Raw genomic sequence first — 21,599 nt, 5'->3', positions numbered from 1 at the left:
GTTCACTTCAGAAGTATTCACAATAGCCAAGATGAGGAAACACTCTAAGTATCTACTAACAGATGACTGGATAAAGAAAACATGGAGTGTGTTTATATAGAAATATTCAGCCTTAAAATAGAAGGATATCCTGCCATATGAATACAACTTGTATCAACCTACAAGACATTAGGTAAAGTAAAGTAAGCTACACACAAAGACAGATCCTGTGTGATCCTGTGTGTATATGTGTGTGTGCGTGTACACTCGCACCCATGTATATAATGAAGGTTACCAAGATATTATGCTTTTTGTCCATATTGACCTTGGACTATGATATACTTATAGTCCCTACGTAGCTGGATTACAGGTGTATAATTTTTTAGTAAGTATGAACATCAATAATTGCATACTTTTAGAAACCATTTTTCAGTGACTACAACGATCTGATTCCATGAATCTACAAAAACTTTTAATTTCAAAAGTATTTTAGATATTACAGTCATCATCTTGCTCTTAAAAAGTCACCATGGTTAAAAGCACGTTAGGGGATAGAAAAACAGAATATGTGCGTTTCTTCACAAATAGAAAGAACAAAATATGTCAATTCTCACTACTTATATAAAGACCACTTAGTAACTCAAAAAGGTTTATGATAGCTAAATTTCAAGGCAAGCATTTTCTCTAATGGTACTATATAACCAGCAAACATTGGAAATCTACTTGTCTCTCACACACAAATACAACTAAGAAGTGCAAATAACAATGATTTGTAAAAAACTGACCAATTTTCTGGAAGCTATTATGAAGTTATGAAAATTGGAAGTTATTATGAAATTTAATTATTGGGTAGCTAATGAAACTATTCCAACTCTAGAGAACATTTCCTTTTAAAAAGGCTTGTTTTTCCTTCTTTTACATTCTGATATTATATACTTCTGACATTTATCCAATGAGAATAACTTAGCACTGCAAGATCTCAAAAGCAAAGCCAGAGCTTGCATAGACACAGCGAGCCCCACTACATGAAGGTAATTCCTTGATTATGTATCACTCTGTGTGTGTGTGTGTGTGTGTGTGTGTGTGTGTGTGTGCGTGTGTGCGTGTGCACGCACAAGCAGTGAACTGTTAATATACTACACTTCAAGTACATTCTCCTCATTACCAGGTTGGGACTTCTTAAATTGGGACTTGAAAATTTCCTAAGATTAAATGCAAAATGTCATAGTATTTATTACAGTAAACATTTAAAATATATTCTGCATAAGGCAGCTTCTAGTTTGTGGAAGGGTTTTCAAAGAAGTCTGTAACACAAAATGGATCAAGAGCCACAGCATGTGGGGCTCTGAAAAATGAAAGACATGGAAGCTTATTTAGGGAACGCACATGTGATGAGTCAAGTTCACAGAACTCCTTCAGTCTACTCTTTGAATTCCAGTCACTCAGAGAGTGTGGAGTTACAGCTGTGTCTCAAAAGTTCCATGTTTTCCCTAGCCCATTGTTTTCTGCTGATTATTTTCTTAATATTTCTATACACAAAATGAAATCCGAAAAATATTAGAAGCACTCAGCACCATTTCTCCTCCTTATTTGAAGCATACTATTGTTGTCAGTTTGAAAACTGTAAATAGCACCCAAGATGGTATTGAATTTTAAGTTTGTGCCAACATTTAGTGGGAAATGGCTAAGTTTTGAAATAGTAGGGAGCTTACATTCCATCTGGCCTGTTTTCCTTTTATCTTCTACGCACAGTGAATTTGAAAAGTCAACTGCAGTGTCAATATCCTTTCTGCTATGCTAATGTGGTCTCTCTGTGGAAATCAAAGGGACATAGTCCTCGGGCAAGTGGTTCATTCTCATTTGAACTATTTAGTATCAGAGCATTATAAAGTATCTGAGCCAAAACCAGGCTTAGAAGTGACCAAGATAAACATTTCTCAATTGAAGGATAGGGAAACTGAGCCAGATTTAAAAAAAAAAAAAAAGAATGGCTCATCCTCCTAGTAGCCATAGAACCAAGATGCACACCTCTCTGTAGAAGTTCTTTCTGATAGCCTCATCGGAGGCCATCACTTCCTTGGCCCTTTGGCAACACTGTGTTGCACAGTGGCTTCTACTCTGTAGCATCTTCACTACCATGTATTTCTAAACCACATGAGGCAGGTTAATATTTCAGAGTAATCAGTGATGTGCCATTTCCTTACAGGATCTCTTGGCTAAAAGGAAGAGAGCCTAACTGCTTAGCAGTGTCTCAGCACTTGCTTAACTCCCAAGCCCAAACAATGCCCCACCTCCTTCCCCCGCCCCCCCACAGTGAGTGAGGAAGTAGTGATGGAAGCAGAATAATTCTACCTGCTGCCCTCAGGCTTGAAAAGTGAGTGTGAAATTGGAGGAGGGACAGGATTAGGGCCAAAGGAGAGATCAAGTATTAACTGGCTTGTGACTTCCTTCTGCAAGGCCAACAATGACTAGGTAAGTCTTTCTCACCAGGCAGTACTCCAACACTAATTATTTTGTCTCCTACTTCCGCATTTAAAGATTTGTGATTCTACTAGACCTGCTCAGATGATCCAGAATAATCTCTTTGTATTATAAACTCACCTGATTAGTATCTTAAAAAATTTTTTTTTGCCAGTCCTGGGGCTTGAATTCAGGGCCTGAGCACTGTCCCTGAGCCTCTTCTTGCTCAAGGATAGCACTCTACCATTTGAGCCACGGAACCACTCCTGACTTTTTCCAAGTCATTTGTTGGCGATACTCTCTCACAGACTTTCCTGCCTGGACTGGCTTTGAACTGCGACTCTCAGACCTCAGCCTCCTGAGTAGCTAGGATTGCTGATGTGAGCTACCAGCACCCTGCTTGATTAGTATCTTTAATTGAATCTCTTACCTTAATTCTTTGTTGTATAACATGTTTTGGGGATTAGTAACTGTACACCTCTGGGAGGCCATTACTTGGCCTCTCAGGTGATTCATTGTACCCTAAGCCCTTTAACTTTCAGAGTCTAAGGGTTGAGTGTGCAGTCTTCTCTTCGCATCAAGAATTTTGGTAGGACTCAGCTTTGCAACGTTAATGAAGACAGAGTATAAAAGCAACATGAGAGGCTGGTCAGGGCAAGGGAGAATTGAATTGCGTGAGGTCCCAGCAAAACGTGGAGGAACAGACAAAGTTGTTTTGAGTGTGACAAGGCAGGAAAGCACTCAGAGAAAGTGTTACTCACATGTTTGTAACCGAGGCCATGCCATTGCCAGGGACACCTTCTAGGATGAGAGTCAAAGATCACCATCCCCTTTCTCTGTGACGAGGGGGATTAGCCAAGGATGGACACAAGGTCAGGTAGGTCAGAGTTTACTTGGATGCCAGATGCCAAAGAAAGAACAATAAAGGGACAGCTCATCCCTGTCCACCTTCTATGTCATGCTGCTATGTCACGAATGCCCCAGGAGATAGCCTGCTGGTTTGAGAGGTTGTAAACCAGGATAGGACTGAACTGTAAACCTGGACAGATAGAGACAGGACTGGCCTTACTGAACAAAAACCCAGCCCTGGGGACAGCAAATTGGTTTACTATCAGAGCTAGACACTAGAGTTTACAAATAAAGACGGTTTCCTCTTTTATGGCAATGTGGGTGATGGGGAGATTGGCATCTGTCATATGAGTTACTCAAGGGAGCCTCCCACAGGGTAACAGAGGACACAGTCAGGGAGAAGGAAGAGGAGACACAACCACTGTCATCGCGGGGCTGCAGAGAACCAGCCTGTCAGCAACGAGCAGCAATTGTTCTGGATCCTTTCCTCTGCACCTCAGAGCAGGAATTGAGGGAATATTCATCTGGAGGAGTACTTTTGTTCCTGCAAGTCGGAGGGTAAAAATCCCCAGGAGGCTCTTTGTCTCTCACTGTACCCACTTAGGTGATAGGTCACCCACAAGTATTTTCCCATGAGGTCTTTACCAAAACTAAAATCAATTTTTTTTCGACGATGAGCACAAAATAACTGTCAAGTAAGCATTAGTTTTTGTCAGGAAGTAAAACGCTGTCTGCGTTCCACAAGTGACCCCTAATATTTTTAACAATAGAATTCTTGAACAGTCATTATACAAAAGCTTAGGAAACATCAAGCAATATATAGCAAAGAATAGGAATGATCTAACATTCTATTTAGAGCTACATCCCCTTGAATTACAAGGCCCATATGCTTCCATTTTATTTTATTCTATTTGTATGCCCCTCTCGTCCCAGATTATGCCTCAATATTTCTCCATCATTAAAGTTAGTCTTAAGAACTCATTTAGTGGCTACATATATAAATATGTCATTAAAACATATTCCTCTATAACTTGGCACTGAAATTATTCCATGTTTAGATTTTTCAAAGTAATTAGGCCAATTATACAAGTTTTACACACACACACACACAAACTCTGTGCTGGTTTGGAAACCATGATAAAGATAGAGTATTATGATACAGATAAAGTATTTTTTTCCCCTTTGTGCTATTCCTGGGGCTTTAACTCAGGGACTGGGCACTTTCCTTGACCTTTTGCTCTCTACCACTTTAGCCACAGCTCCACTTTGGGGTTTTTTTGGTGCTTAATTAGAAATAGTCTCATTGACTTTCTTGCCTGGGTTTACTTTCAATCATGATCCTCAGATCTCAGCCTCCTGAATAGCTTGGATTATAGACATGAGCTATTGGCAACTGCCCAAGCATTTTTGAACATAGAGAAGCATACATAAAATGTCAATTATTCTGTCCACAGCTTATTGAAATAATTCCAAATATAAGAGTTCTGATCAGTCTGTCTTATTATAAAAATTTATTTTATTGTACGCCAGATGTCGGTGGCTCACACTTGTAATCCTAGCTACTCAGGAGGCTGATATCTGAGGATCACAGTTCAAAACCAGCCTGGGCAGGAAACTTCATGAGACTTTTATCTCCAGTAAACCACTCAGTAAACCGGAAATGGCACTGTGGCTCAAGTGGTAGAGTGCTGGCCTTGAGCTGAAGAGCTGAGGGATAGTGCCCAGGCCCAGTATTCAAGCTCCACAACCGAAAAAATAATTTTTAAAATTTTATTGTAAATGTAATGTACAGAGGAATTATAGTTACATAAATAAGGCAATGAGTTGAACATTTCTTGTTGAACAGTGTTACCTGCTCCTTCATTTTCTCCTGCTTTCCCTCCCCGACTCCCTCCCCCACCCAAGTTCTAAAGCTCATTTCATAGTGTCTTATGAGTATTGCTGCAATTGTCCTTTGTCTCACCTTTTTCAGATTCCCTTTCCCTTCCCCAAATCAGATAAACTTACCCAAACTAAAATCAATTATCAAAACTCATCAGCATGCTAATGTAAAAATCACATCACATCCTCCCTCTCTATTTGAGGGTGCTACCAAGAGATGGAAATCTTGTCCCAAACTTCTCTCAAGAAAATATCTAGATCATGAATAAGTACAATACAAAGGGTCTCAAAATAAGAAAAATGAGAACAGGGAATTAACCAAAAGGGAAAAATAAGAAATGACTTCACACAGTGCATTAAAAAATAATTTCTTGTTTCTATATTTTGGAGTTCATTTCAATTAGCATCATTTTATATGGTCATATGTAAAGAGCTATTAAGCTATTGTGATCCTCTGCTAGGACTATCCTAGACCTATATTAATTATTATATATGAGGGAAACCATGAAGCCTTTGTTTCTTTGAGTCTGGCTTATTTCACTTAATATGAATTGGCTTATTTTGAAGTGTTGGCAGGCCTTTCCAGGAATAATTTATCAAATGACTTTTTAGCTAGCCTCCAGAAAAGAGTACAGTTACAGAGCTGGCCTTTGTGATTTGATTTTGGAATGACAAGAAAGGGACAGTGTACCTCTAGCTTAAGGCCTGATAGTCCAGTTTTAAATTTTTCATTCTTTTCTAGCACGCTTGTTTGGTTTGAAAAATATTTTGTCAGCTCAGGAAGGTTAACATTGTTTACAACTGTTGCTATAATGTTATAATTGAAGTACATGGTTTTTCTTGAGAGGAGGTTTTGACAGGAAGGAAGAGAGTGCTCCCCAAAGTAAGGGGACTAGCAGCTGACAAAATTAGTGCTGAATTGAATCCATAAAACTGGGGAAGTAACAAATCTCACCCACAAATCCAGTCATGGAAACATACTCTATGAGATTTGGGGGTTTTTCTTTTTTTCTTTTCTTTTTTTTTCTGGTCAGTCATGGAGCTTGAACTCTGGGTCTGGGCGCTGTCCCTTAGCTCTTCGAGCCACAGGCCACTTCCAGTTTTCTGATGGTTTTATTGGAGATAAGAGTTTACAGACTTTCCTGCCTGGGCTGGCTTTGAACTGCAATCCTCAGATCTCAGCCTCTTGAGTAGCTAGAATTATAAGCATGAGCCACCAGTGCCCAGCCTGTGGGGTTTTTCTGAGTATCAAGAGACTGGGTAGGACAAGCTCATAGAGGCAACAAAGCAAAAGAGAACCTAGACTCTGGAGGCAGAAATCATGAGTTAGAATCCCAGGTCTGTTTCTGACTCTATGTCCTAAATAAAGTTTTGAGGTTTCTACACCTCAGCTTCCACAACAATGAAGGTGGACCTAGTTTAGTGGCCTATTTTGCATTCTATTTGTATGTAGTGACTAATCAGCATGCTAATGTAAAAATCACATGACATCCTCCTTACATTTGAGGGTGTTATTATCAAGGGATGAAAAATTTGCCCCAAACTTCTCCCAAGAAGGTATCTAGATCATGAATAAATACATTTTTTTTCATGTATCTGATGTACTTGGTTTTCAGATGAGACGTCAAAGAAAAACTTCCAGTACCCACAGGAGGAAAAGTAGAATGGTAGACATACCAGGTTGGGGAAAATAATTTGAGCAAACAAGTTAGGCTGCTTATTTAAAGCTACTAAAATGAAATTCAGTTCACACATCAACTGATACGGCCAAGATGATCAGAGAACCTAGCTCATACATAGATTTGACCCAACTGTGCAATGTCCCTCTAATAAATGCTGAAAAGTTTTCTAAGAAGATAGAAAATTCTTCTAAAGGAAAGAAAGATGTGCTGGAGAAAGCTGCATTTCAGTGCAAAGGGAATATTCTATTAGTTTCTTAGTTACTACTAATATAAGAAGGATTCCTAACAGGTAGTAGTGCGGCTGGCCTAGAAGATATTTATGGTCCACTGAGAGTTGTAAACAGGGACTGTTTATTTTTGAGAAAAAAATAAGGCAGCAATTTCCCTTTAAATATTTTAGTGTGTTATGACATGAATACACTATAAGGCATGCAATAGTATTTAAGAGGTTCAGTGCACAAAGGCAGCTTAGAAAGCATGACCTTGGGAATTGTATAAGCTTTGCTAGTGAATTTTTTTCAACTCTATAAAAAAAAAAAAAGAGTTTTAATAAAGTTCCATAGCTTGGAGCTAGTGAGTTGTGTCTAACAAAAGAAAATATTAACTTTGTAAAATGCCATCTCCCCATATAAATCTTAAATACTTAATTGGCAATGTATTTAAGACCTATATAGGGCTGATAAAATTATAAGATGTGGAGAATTTGTGTTTAAGGTGAAGAGGAATCTGAAAACCAAAATTTCGCCTTAGAAGTCACCATCTCAACAAAACCAATGAGACAAACAAAAACGCTTATCTCACTATATTCGAGTTTTTCATTAAAATAAACTATTTTCCTTACATGAAGGTAAAGGGTGATGGAAACAGAGAAGACTTGATACCAGACTTTATACCATTAAGGTCTGTACCAACAGGCTTTACCATTAAGGTCTAAAGACAGATGCTTTCTGTGAGATTTAGTTTCAATTGAACTTATATTCTCACCTACTATATTCCCACCTACTACTAGACTTTATGTCTAGCCCTTTGGACTCAATTAAATAAGAATAATTTTACTTTATTACAATATTATTTTGCCTTAGTTCTTTATAGAAAGGAACAAAGACTAAGAGTTAGTGTTAAGACAGTAAACCTAAATGCTATTTGATTTTTCTCCTTATTTCAAATATGGGAAAGAGGAGAGACACGGAGATATGAATAGTAAGTTCAATATTAAGGAAACTGAAAACCTGAAATAAATCACTATGGTCATCTAATGTGTAGAATTTAGAGCTATGCATGTAGAACAGCCTTTCCTTGATTTATAAAAAAAATTCTGGCATCTTCCAACATGTTCTTCTAAATTGGAGGCAAGGAGGGTGAATTGTGACAATTTCTAGAAACTGCTGCTTGCCAGTAAGCCAAAGGAATTTGAAAAGTACTGAAATCCTAAATCAGAATTTCTTCTTTCTGGAAAAAAAATCCTCCACATGTTGAAAGGTTGGTATGGTGTGGGTTCCTCAGATCTGACAGCTTCCACATTTAATATGCTCAGATTCCTGAGCTCTATCTTGAAGGCTTAGATCCAAATGCATATGCCATGACACTGAACTTGATGAACTACAATGAGTTCCTGGGAACTGGGTATGTTCCCAGGCTCCAGAAGTCCACTCTGGCCAGCCACTTACCCTAGCTTCTGACCTCTGACTGAATCCCAACAATTCCTCCCAATATTCTCTATTAATAATATTGTTAATACTTATATCAGTCAAAATAGCTGGTATTTATCAAAAATTATGTGTCATGCATTATTTTAGGGCTTCACATGTAATGAGCTGTTTAATTATCACAGCTATCTCATCACAATTTTTTACAGATGAGAAAACAAGCAGAAGCTAAGGCAGTTTATTCAAGAAGAGAGTTGGGGGTGGGGAGGGGGACATCAACCAATCTGGATCCAACGACCTATTCTCAACTCCATGATATTACCTCAAAAGAACATATCTAATGGGCCGCTGTTCAAGTGGTGCAAGGGATTTCAGCCACTTCAGTAATGGCTGATGGGGTCACTCACAAAAATGCAAATCTTTACAGTGCCTCTCTGTCCCCACAAATGCATGCATCCCTGGTAAAATTAGCAGCAAAAAGATAGAAAATATCCAAGTATGGTGGCTTATGCTCAAACCCTAGCTAACCCTGGAGATTGAGATAGTGAGGATCATGGGTGGAGGCCAGCATGGGTAAAATAGTCACAAGAACTCAACTCAACCAACAAAAAACCTGGGCATGGTAGTGCCTGATTGTCATTCTAGCTATACAGAAAACATAAACAGAAGGATCACATTTCCTGCCAGCCTAGGCCTAAAAATGCAAAATGCTATTTTAAAAATAACTGAAACAAAAAGGACTGAGCTTGTGGATCAAGTGGTTAGAGTGTTCAGCTAGCAAGCACCAGGCCTTGAGTTCGAAATCAATACCACCTTATCCTCTCTCACACACACAAAAAGAAAGGATAATAAACATAACTTTCCTGTAGAGGAACCTATATGGTTGTCACTGAGGGCATTTAACAAAATCTTTGATAAGAAATGAAGGACCTTAACTCAGTTGTTTGCTGACATATCTCCTGTGTTATCTAATTGTGGATAAGGAAAAAATAAATGACTCTCTTCTGGATTTAGACAACCAGACAGATGGACACAACCACAAGGACCTCTCAGAGGTCTTTCTACCTTTGCTAGCAAAGAACTTTATAGCTTTCTGAAGAAATAAGTCTAGAGAGAGAATTCCCTGTATTGGGTAATTGAACTCTGCCCAGCAAAGCGTTCTTCAGAAAATAATAATGAAGAAGGACAAATACAGAAATTTGGTGGTGGTTTTATCATCAATGCTATAAATAGAGTGATATGATTAACTCTTTTTCTTGCTTATATCACACTAACATGCATAGTCAAATGGAAGTAAAGGGAAATTCTGATTAAAAAAAATTGACCTCGGAGAGCATTCCTCTAAGGAAAAAAAATGTAAGGTTGGTATTCTTTGTTGTGTGACTCAGCCTGATGGTATCTGCACCTTCATCAGCTATTTTTCTGCCTTCTTTAATTATGGTTTTCTTCAGTGTCCAACGACTCCATTTTTTCTTCTTCTTAAAGGTCTCTTAATTCACTGTTACCACTGTAGGAACCCTAGAAGCCTGTGGGGATTGTGACTGGCTGTAGGAGATTTGACTAGTGCTAGAATGATAGCAGTGGAAGACCCTGTGTGTGTATGAGAGAGAGACAGAGGGGAGAGGAGAGAGGGAGGGAAGGAAAGAGTGAGTATTTGACCTTCTGAAGTCATACTGTCAATAGCTAGGAAGGAGGGAGTCCCTGTTTTTACTTATCTCTGTGATTCCTGACATCCTAGGTCTGGGAAACTGCCTACCTCAATTCTTCCTGATTTCTTGTTATCTACCTCTTGGAACATGCCCTTTTCTTTATTTTCCTTTAACTCCTTTGGTTTATGCATGCCTGTTGTTTAACCCTCTCCCCATCCATGGTGGTATGGGATTATTACTTATTTCATATTAAATTATTAAATGTGAGATATCACTGTATGGGTGCTTCTTCACCCATTATCCTGGATTGTGCTGGTGAGAACTGGTGTACCATCATTAGTGAGTTCTACATGTTTCCAAGCATTCACATTACACTGTGTAGATGCTATTTAAAATGATGCTAAGCTAAAGCTAACTTGTCTACTCTCTTAATATTTATTTCTTTGAGGAAAAAATGGGTAGAAATAACTTGTAGCCAGATAAACACTTCTCTGTTAATTTCATCTTCTTCTCCTGAAAGACTATAGAATTTTTATGGATATACAGAAGGGAAAACCAATGTCTACCTAGTTCTCTTAGCATTAAAATAATAGCTAAAGAGTGGACAAGGGAGCACCAGAGGTTACACTGTAGAACTAGACTACTACATGTTTTTATTGGCTATATTATATCCAGATTCTTTGGAATAAGAGTCCACATGAATTTAGAAAAGTCTGTGGAGGCTCTTGATTTGTACTGAATAAGACATACCAACATTTTCACTGTAAAAGTCTCAAACACTCAGAAACTTACCACTCAGTAGGAGAATATCAGTGAACCCAGAGGGAAGAAAAGCTAATTAACTATCTCACTGAAACACTCCTTCCTTTTTGGAGAGTCAACTAGGGACCCATGGACTTCGAGTCCAGTGTCAAATGGCCTGTGAAAGAGATCCAAGTTCAACAATAAATACCATCAGCAATATAATGGTTTTTCTTCAGCCCTCAGGGCCAAATGACCTGCATTTTAGCAAATTGATTTTGCTCATGCATTGTGTTAAACCAAGCAATTGTTTCCCATGACATGCTTGAACCCACGGTTGCTCTGTCTATGAAATTCATGGTTGAATTTGTCCAGTTGCTGATTGCTATTCCCATTTGCTTTAATAATAGTCACCGCCTTCATCAGTAATGGTTTTTATATACGGTATTCAATCACAACCATTCAATGTCACCCATCAACATTTGATGAATCGCACAATACAGTTATGAGAGTTGCTTATTCGAGACACAGCTAGGGTAAGACTTACAGAATTAATGTGAAAATGTACCATGACATTAGGTGCTAGTTATCTCCCTACTCCACATTATCTATACATGCTCTTTGATCCAAGGACCCATTTGAGTCATTATCATAATCTTCATCAACTTATCAAGATAATAGAAGGTCCACTGAGTTCAGAGAGGGTCTCACATAAGTCACAAAACATTTGAAGTTTTACTGCAGAGTTTATGAGCTACAGATAAGAAAGCCATGCACGGGGAGCCATAAAGGAAAGGCTTTAGAAGAGATTCTGTTTGAGAAAGAATGGAGTTTGAGCTCAGTTTTGAGAGAGAAGAGAGGCTCATCCTCTGAAATGAGGTAGATAAAATAGTAAGTAAAATGCATACGGGCAAGTCAAGACATAAAACTGGAGAAAGAGCAAGTGAAGATGGTCATCAATGTCAGAGAGAAAAGAGAAATAATTCTTAAGACTACTTTCATCTGCATTTGTTACAGGCAGACACATTTTGAGGAAGACCAGTTACCTATCATGGGTGTGTGCTTGCCAGACTTGCTTAGAAATCAGAAAGGGTTTATAATTGCTTTTCCAACTTTTTTTCTGCTGTGCCACAATGCTCAGCCTCTTGACTCCGATTTCCAACTAAATGATTCTGTTGTTTCAATGTCCCTTTACCCACAGACATCTGTGACACAATGTCCAAGTCTCAAACAGTATATCTACGAGTTAATGAATCAACCCTCTGAAAGCAAGATGTACTCTCCTTTTAAATTACTTTAGAAATACCAGAGAATTCTAAGTTCTAGTGCAACCCTTTGTTCTTTCATTGCCCATCCACTTAATACCCACTGAGATCCCACTGTGCCTGAACAGGTGCAGCAGTTGAGGGATGCAGGCTTTGAATCTAAATAATAAATCATTTTGGATATGGTACAAAGAAGGATATGAACATGGACATATGACACAAGACCAGTGAAGGAATAGCGGATAGATTGTTTTAGATGGAGCAGGACAGTGAAATGGGCTGTTTGAGCCATGCCCATGACTTGAGCTGAGATTTGGATAAAGACATGAACCTACATTGTGGAGAAGGAAAGATGATAGATGTTACAGGTTCAGAACATGCTCAAGGGGTCTGAAGTGGGAACAGTAATAATATATTTGACAAAATCAAGCAAAGAATGAAAGCTATGGGAGTGGTGAGCAGGATCCATATATGAAGTTAAATAACTTACCCAGAGCCATGGTACAGTAATGAGTGAGTAAGTAGGAAGGTGAAGTGGACATTACAGATAAATGGCATACATGGTGTACCAGGCAAAGGATCCTGGGAATAGTAACATTTCAGTGGCAGCGAGAAGTGGTAAAATGGAATTTCAAACTTAACCTTAGGGACCAGAAAAGCAATGCGACTCAGGGTAAGAAAGGGAGAATCATAGGAACTCTACTGACTTACAGAATGAGTGACATGCTTTAAGAGCATTTAAACTCATTTAAAAATACTTTGCAGTCAAAAATGAAACACACCATTAAAAAAATCTTTGCAGGCAGTAATAAAACGCATATGAGAAGGCATGCAAAGTCCATGGACTCTGGCTAGGTCATGCTGAGCTGGAGAACAAAAAGCAGGAAGTATGCTGGGAATGAGAAAATTCAATAGATGAGATCTCATAAAAGTCAAGAGTTACATCTTGTACTTCCGTGTACTAAACAAAAAGAACATGTTTTATTAGGCAGTAAAACTAAAATGCTGTTGTACTACTAACAACCTCCTTCCTTCCTCCCCACCCCTTCCCCCAACTGCCCCAGTTTGTCATAGAACCTGCAGAGCCTAAAAATGGAGGCAATGATCAAATGGGCCATATTTGCAAATACGAGAACTGCAGAATCCTATGGTCCATGGAATGAACAAACAATATTCCTCCTGAAGAATCAAGGCCATCCACTCTCTACCTGAAGGCACCTAATGATGAAAGCTTGCACCTCTACCATGTACTCAAACTGCTCAGAAGTTTTTCTCTCTCTAAATTTGATCTATCATTACGATGGATTTACATTTGCTTTCTTGTAGCCTGATAACTCCAGATCTTCTCTCTGGCGATGCAGAGAACTTCTTTAATACCATTTCTATCTACTAGCACACTGATATTTAAAAACACTCACTGCTTTCGCTCTTCGAGTCATCCTTTTTACCTGTATAAAAATCACCATCAAATCTTCTCCAATCTCTTAGAAGTTACTACTCCAATCTCTGTCTCTCTGAATCTTTTCCAGCGTATCCCCATCCTTTCTATAAACAGTACAAAAAATATGGCAACATTTCTAGCTGTCATAACCTCAGATTCTTTTCCAGCATCCTTTTCTACAGCTGCAGTGGTAGAAATACCCTTGTGTTTATTGAGTTCAACCTCCTACAGTCCCTGTTTCCCACCCATCACCCTCTGAGGCAGTCTGTTTGCTGCATGTCATGAAGAGATGCATAATCCACAGTGATTGATTTCATCAGTATAAAGAATGCCATACCTCATCACCCTATCATTTCCGATTAAGATCACTCAGTCTAATGTACACTACATCGTGTACCAAAATGCCTGAGCAATGTTTCATGCTTCCCATGCCTCTTTCTTTCTAGACTTTACTTCCTTAAGTATTCAAACTGGAGAAGCATTTTTTAAAAAGAGGAAGATTAAACCAAGAACGAGTATTTATAATGAACCGTGTGATTTTTTTTGTTGCTTTGTATGTTCCTCCCACATGGTATAACCCCTGTTGTCACTGTATTTGATGTCGGTGCCCTGCATCTTGTATGTACACTTCTCTAATTCAGGGAGGGGAAGGGAAAAAACAAAATGCTTAAATAAGGATACAGGTTGACCCATTATAACAATGAGATGTACTGGAAACTATGTTGAAAAGGAACTTTACAACTTCTGTGGAGCTGGGGAGGAAGGGATAGTAAGGGAAAAACAAAGGAGGCGGCAACAATGCTCAATAGGAAATGTACTCATTACCTTGCTCATGTAACTGTAACCCCTCTGTACAGCATTTTTACAATAAAAAATGTACAAAAAAATAGCAGAGAGAAAATTGGAAACATGGTCCCTGGGAAAAGTGTTGGGTGAGAAAATTCAATGAACTGGCTAAAAATCTGGGGCATCCATTTACTCACATTGCTACTTTTAAAAAGAAAATTACTAATAATAGCATCTTGAGAACTACCTCCTATTAATCAATGACTATCATAGACCAATCCCTGAAATAATATTTCAGACACACTATGTCATGAAATACTAATGACAGTCTTCTGAACCTAAGATTTCCATTTTAAGGCAAGAGAATTAAAACCTAGAGGTCAAGCAGCTTTCTCAATGTCATGATAGAAGGTGGCACTGGGATATGAACCTCATTTCAGTTTCCTTATAGTCTTGTAATAATAATAATAAAATAATAATAATTATCTCTTTTCAGTAGACATTATCTGTACTACATCTGAATTGCCTGATGATTCAAAACATAACTCTTTGTAATTAGTTTTGAGATGCTCCTCCAAATATATAAAATATGTTTTGCTAGGACCAGATATACCAGCAGAGCAGGCAGACAAGGACAAAGATTGTAAGAGTAGAGAAAGGTCACACACCAAGTGCAATGTTGGCAATCATGACTTGTCCATGCAGTTCTGTCATTGTTGCATTTGGAAAATAAACAGGATTTCAAGGTGACCATTCAACCTAAGAAAACAGTGTTTTCAAGCACTTTTAATTCTACTCTAGAAGCATTCACTTGTCTATAAATCATGTGCTAATTTATTCATTAAAATAACCTGTGCTTGGCAACATTTTATTAACCTAAGTTTATGTTAATAAGATTAGTACTTGTATTTTTAAATGCATCTCTTTATAATTATGCTGTAACTCTGATTCTTCCAATATAGACTTGGCCCTTTTACCCCCCCCCCAAACCTGTACTCTACATCCAATGAAATGAGTTCAAGTTGTAATATTATAGAATGGGTTTGGAGAGCCCAGATTTGGCAGAGTCTATTCCCACACCCAGTCATGTGCCAGAATCTCCTGTGAGTTTTATTAGACGTATATAATAATTGATTGCTGCCTATTTATCTTTACTGGCTACTGTACCATAATCTCTAGGCACACTGAAATTTTTCAGCAACTGGTTCACAAACCAGTACTGATGTACCATCACCAGGAGATTTCCACCCAACACAAATCCACAAATCTGCTCTTAGAAGCATGAGATCGTGAAACATACATTCTATAGTCATAACTTGTCATTGCAAATGATCCAGTGAGTCTCAGAAAACTTAATGGTAAATTCCATCATTACATGCTGACCCTGCAGTCTTTTTGCGGGGTTTGGTAACTATTTCAATAAGTTACTGCAAAGAAACCCTATCAACCCACAGAAAAAGATAGACTTTATGTGACCCTTGGAGATCAGGTGAAGACAATTATGATAGACAGTGGGGGTAGGGGCTGTTTATCTGGCAGAGTCCTATGAAAAACTAGAAAAAAATTAAAAAAATATTTTGAAGCTGGGCATCAGTGGCTCACCCCTATAATCCTAACTACTTAGAAGGCTGAGATCTGAAGGTTGTAGTGCGAAGTTAGCCCAGGCAAAAAAAGCTAGAAGCAGAGCTGTGGTTCAAGTGATACAGTGCAATTCTTGAATGAAAACAGGAGGTTATCCAGGCCCTGAGTTGAAACCCTAGTACTAGCACGAAATATGCATTTTGGGGACTCAGTATAGTGGCTCATGCCCAGCTGCTCAGACTGTGGAGATCCGAAGCATTGTGGTTCAAGGCCAGTATGGGCAAAACAGTTCATGAAACCCTCACATCTCAATCAATAAATTGGCCGTGGTGACACACATTTGCCATCTAGCTATGTCAGATTATGGTCAGAGGCCACTCTGGACAAAAATATAAGATCCCTTCTTAAAAAATGCCTAAAAAAATCACAAGTAACTGGGATTAGGGCTTAAATAGCAGAGCACTTTGTCCAGCAAGTGTGAAGCCCTGAGTTCAGAACTATTTTTGACATTATTCAAAACTATTAAAATATTTTAAATTATTTTTTAAAATACATTTATTCTAGAAGTACTGGCATTTCAGAAATAATTTTCAAAGGTTTGGGGCCAAAGTATGAAACAGAAAGCGAATATCGTTCTCTTCTGTTTGATGCTCATGATGGACATTCCCAATCAATCAAAGCACTTTCCCTTGTTAAGCCCAAAACAAACCCCACGGCTCTTTTCAGCTAAGCACTCTAGGGCACTCACCCCATTTCATAAACTCTCATATGTGTGGGACATGTCTGGAATAAGTAGATAAACCAAGATGACTTCTATTTTATCTCCTTCTAACCCATGATAGGCTATCTGTTTTTCACAGGGCGAATGAATATCAGAAGGTTCTCACGCCCAACAGCACCTTAGGTCACCTGGTTCTTGCTGATTCGTGGTGTGCTCATTTCATTTGCCATTTATCTCTTTAAATGACAGAACCCAGAAATCAGTTACTTACTGACATGTTATACAAGTTATACTCCAATCATTCAAACCTATGGAGTTCCACTTTGAATAGATGTTCTTTGACGAAAAAGATCATATTATCTTTCTGCTAGAGTTCCATTGGTGGCACTGTATGTCTTCTTGTCTACAGATTCAGGCCCATATCACCATACAAACCTTTAGTGTCCCAGTGAATGACAGTGCAGAAATCACAAAGACACATACAGTTGTTATGGGGTTTCGTTTGAAAAAGAAAATCATTATAATTCATTTATCTTGGGTTCCCACAATGGCCATTCTTATCTTGTTGGCCTCTCTTGCCACTCTGCAAGTGATACGGAGTAGAATCCCATTTACAATCATCTCTAGGGTGATACCTGGTTCATTAGGTTGATTTCATCACATCGACAGCCCCTGTGATCAAATAAGAAGATCTGAGAGGGCAGACAGACTCACCTCATCATAGATGCTGTCATTCCTGTGAAAGTCTCCAGCCCTCCTGGGAAGAACGTGGACATGAACATGCTGCAAATGTACAAGAAAGAAAAATAAATAAATAATAAATAAAATGTGATTATCTCCCCATATATTCTTAGACTTGACAGTAATGTTCTCATGGAGCCCAATTACTCCACATTGATTTCTGCAGGATTATTTTTCAGAGGAAGATGATATTCACCTTTAGTAACTCTATATGAAATCTGCTGAGAACAGACAGGCACAAAGCAAGAGAGAGCAACTTGGTGGCATATATGAATTTGAGTGAAATGCCAGAGTATTTTAGAGGCTCTGTGAAATTATTCAGACTTGTCACTCTTGGTTGTATTTAGCCAGGGCTTTGAAATGACAGTGTGCCTTAAAAGATGGCTATTGTGACTCTGCAATTGACAAAAGGTAAGAATTGGTTCACAGAGAACTGCCTAAAAGAGGAGGAAGTAATAAAGATCAAACTACAAACTCAGAGCTGTGAATAATACTCATAGAAGAGTAATGCGAACAGTTATGATTCAATAAGTTGTTGTTTACTATGAGAGCAAAGCTGTATATTTGGTATTATTTTGTATAGTATTCTTAAAAATCCTGTTTTAAAATTATGTCTGTTTTACAGATGAGGAAGTCAATGATCAGAGAGGTGACAGCCCCATAGGACATGTTAAGACTTAGCACAGGAAAGGGGTCACCTGGGTCTGGCTACCTTGTTCTTCATTTGTTCATACATTCATTCTGTGAATTTAATCTTTTCAACCACCAATTTCTCTAGTCTATGATAAATACAGGTAGTATACATAGCAATGTTCTTATGGATTAACTGTCAATTAAGGTTCATGGTAGATCTAATACAATATATATGTACATTATATATATATATATATATATATATATATTCTTCAAGGTTAACCTGCCATGTGAAAGTTTTACTTTTCCAATAGTACTCATTGTATCTTGGCTAATGTTAAACCTTTTTCCTGGCCTTGAGCTATGTTTGGCATTTATTACAAATCATAGAGAAGAATATGAAAATGAAAAGCTTAAACATGAGGCAGGCAAAGAATCAAACTCCATCCCTGATCATGACCACCCCTCCATGATTACTGTGATTAGGACACCAGCCTTCAAAGAACCTCAACAGGATGTAAGATTAAGTGTTCCTGTGGCTTTGTGTATAAGGAAGGGAAATGATATGCTATTAATGCACAGGCAGGGAGCAAGGCAGTTTATGGTGAATTATGCAGAGAAGAACTTCAAGTTGGCTCTTGATAATATAGTCTCCAAAGAGTGACATTTGGTGGGGGGGGCGAGGAGAGGAATATATTCTCAGGTCAATGGTGAAGTCAGTCACAGATATCTCTCAGCAACTGGGGCAAGGGTGGACATCAGTCACAAAAACTCTAAGAACATAGAGAGAGAGGGAGAAACAAAAACCAAACTAGCCAGGAACCAAATTCTGGTTGACATTGACTGAAGCCATGACCTGAATCATTTAAAAGGAAGGCCAAGAGAAACCTTTATTATAATTAATATATGGGAAAATATGAGAGGAAAATAGAAGAAAATGAATCACCAAAATGTATTGGAGTGGTGGGGAGCTGGTCCTAGTTGGAGTGTTGAGAACCAGTAGAGAGGGTAGATGAGAATGAATGCTGCCAAAGTATTTTGTATGTCTTCATCTCTAACAGGGATTGCAAAAATTCCTGTTACATAGAGTTGTTAGGATTCAGTCTGCTAAGGAAATGTTTAGCACATTGCTTAGCAAATAGCACTTAAAATATGCAGGTGCAGTGGGATTACTCACAATGTATATATATATATGTTTAAACTGAACCTGAAGACCAAGTAGAACTCACATTGAGGGACTGATAACCACACGAGCAAGAAGCTCTTGGTATGGGGTCATTGTGAAAATGTTGCTTTTGACAAAGCTTGTTTCTGTGGCTTGGATGAGCAACTCTCATACTTCAGAATGTGTTTGGGGATTGGTAAAGTATAGATTGTCAGCCTGTCCCCATTTTCATTTCTAACAAGCTCACAAGTGATACTTGAGAGTACCTCTGCAGACTAAGGCCATACTTTGAGAGCAGCCGCTGCCTACGACCATCCACCTGCTTCCTTTCTAACCCGGCTCCTGCCAATTGTGCCAATGTAGGCAACAAGGCCTCTCCGTTTTGCCTACCCTTTGGAATTCTATGGAGACCTATTCATTAGTGTGTCTCTGGTGTCCTGTACTCTCACAATGGTCCCTGGTCCTTTTCTGTCATTAGGGATAGGTCAGTTATTATCCACCACTAATATGGCTGGCCATGAACTTATCTTGGGGAACATCATGGGATGGAGCCTACCCTTACCTCATTTTATTTACTTTGCTCCAATGGCTTTCGTGTTTGACGCTATCTTTATAGGCTCTGTAACCACTGAAAATGCCACTCTTGGTCGTTTGTAACCCTTTGAAACACACCATAACACCATATAATAAACTGCTTATTACCTAGGCAATTTTTCCTTAAGGACACAGACTTTACCTTAGGTTGATACTTTGGCATAAATTCCTCAGTGACATGCTTCTGACAACCCACCCAGCTTTTCAGAACAGGGAATGCCATCATGCCCAAACCATCTCAAAGCCTTGTTGCTGCGGAAGAGACCATCAACATGGCCTTGGATAGAGTGCGATCCTCCCAGTAGCAGAGGTCAAGGTGATTGTACATAACCTGCTCCTAGTGATTTCCTGTTACTCGATGCTGGTAACAATGACTTTTCTAAGTGCAAACAGAGCATTTGCATTCTCCAGTGAGGCTGCAGTTTAGAGGCTTGAGTGATAAGAGTATTTTAAAAGTCCCATAACACATGTCACCCACGTAAGTTTCCAGTCAAATAAAATCTCATAATATTCATTGGCCCACTGATGTTTTAGAGAGCATTTTCTGACATGTTTATTGTAGATTTTTACATATTTTTTGTCATCTCTACCATACTTCTACAAAGGTAGTAATATTCTGCCACAGCAAGACTCACCTAAGGCATCGTGTCTATACTCTTTCTCTGATATTTTAGAAAACGACCAAATATTCTCAACTTAAAAGAAGCAAAATGTATTTATACAATAAGCTGACATTCATCAAGATGCCTTATACTCACAAACTGACGTGTTGCATTGAAAAGCCTTTGTACAACTAAAGGTAATAAAATCATTAAGTAAAAAAGAAAACCCACAAGAACTATTTTTAAAAGATTGTTATGTTAGCATCAAATTAACATATGTGCAGCATAGAAAATCAGTTACAAATAGAAAAGCAAAGAAGAAAAATTTCAGATCCCCAGTTACTCTCATAGCTAAGCAATAATGATTCCTTTGCTTCTGTCAGAGGGAAACAAATATAAATAGTATTCTTGTCTGCACTGACCCAGAAAATACACCTTAAAAGAAGTAGAAGCTGGATCAGTAAGGGAGCGAGGGTCCAAAAAGCAAGAAAGGCAGCCAGTAAATGACATGGAATCAAGCAAGTTATTGCCATGCATGACTGGAGATTAGTTCTGCTAGAGCATTCTAGGAGGCAGTACAAATCATGCACCTTGAAGTCATCCCACATGAGAGGTGAGGAAGCTGAACTATCTGTACAGTAGCTCTTGTCCTCATTGGTTGAGGACTGCTCCAGGAAACATCACAGTTACTGGGCCCTGGGGGCAAGATGATTGGAGTAGTATAAGATGTCATTTGCAGCAGCACTTTACAAAGTAGCATGTCATTTCTAATACTTAGGATCTCATACTCTGAAAGTTCATGTACTTGGCCACCTTTGCATGAAATAGGACAGATGAAGGGCTCATCATTGGTTTTCAAACTGCAATCATGAGGTCCTACTGTTCTCAATTCAAACCCAGGAGTAGCCAGGGATGGTTCATGCTGAAAACAAGAACCTTTCACAGGACAGGAGAGCAGGCTTCCGTGCCCCAATCCCGATTCAACCAGAGAAGTTCTGCTAGCTGTTTCTTTGTTGAGATCCCATACACAATTTCAGTTGCAAAAGTACTTATTATTATTGAAAACAAAACCAAAAGACCCCCCCCCCAAAATCCCATCCTCAAACAGTAAGGCTTAGAATCAGAAAATGTTAGGGAGTTGATAACGGACAGAATCTAATTTCATTTCATTGAGGAGGAAAGT

General features: G+C 38.6%; 1 protein-coding gene across 5 annotated transcripts in view; it reads right to left on the bottom strand.

The window, feature by feature from the left end:
- The window catches only part of Fhit (fragile histidine triad), a 1,339,970-nt gene that overhangs the window by 160,688 nt on the left and 1,157,683 nt on the right, over nt 1-21,599 (bottom strand). For all 5 annotated transcript variants that reach the window (XM_013010313.1, XM_013010314.1, XM_013010312.1 and 2 more), the window contains one exon: nt 17,396-17,464. In XM_013010313.1, coding sequence (XP_012865767.1) covers nt 17,396-17,464 — 69 coding nt within the window. The remainder of the gene's footprint in view (nt 1-17,395; nt 17,465-21,599) is intronic.

Source organism: Dipodomys ordii, unplaced genomic scaffold (genome assembly GCF_000151885.1).
Source record: "Dipodomys ordii isolate 6190 unplaced genomic scaffold, Dord_2.0 Scaffold12, whole genome shotgun sequence".
Classification (NCBI taxonomy): Eukaryota; Metazoa; Chordata; class Mammalia; order Rodentia; family Heteromyidae; genus Dipodomys; species Dipodomys ordii.
This window is presented reverse-complemented; position numbering and strand designations above follow the sequence as displayed.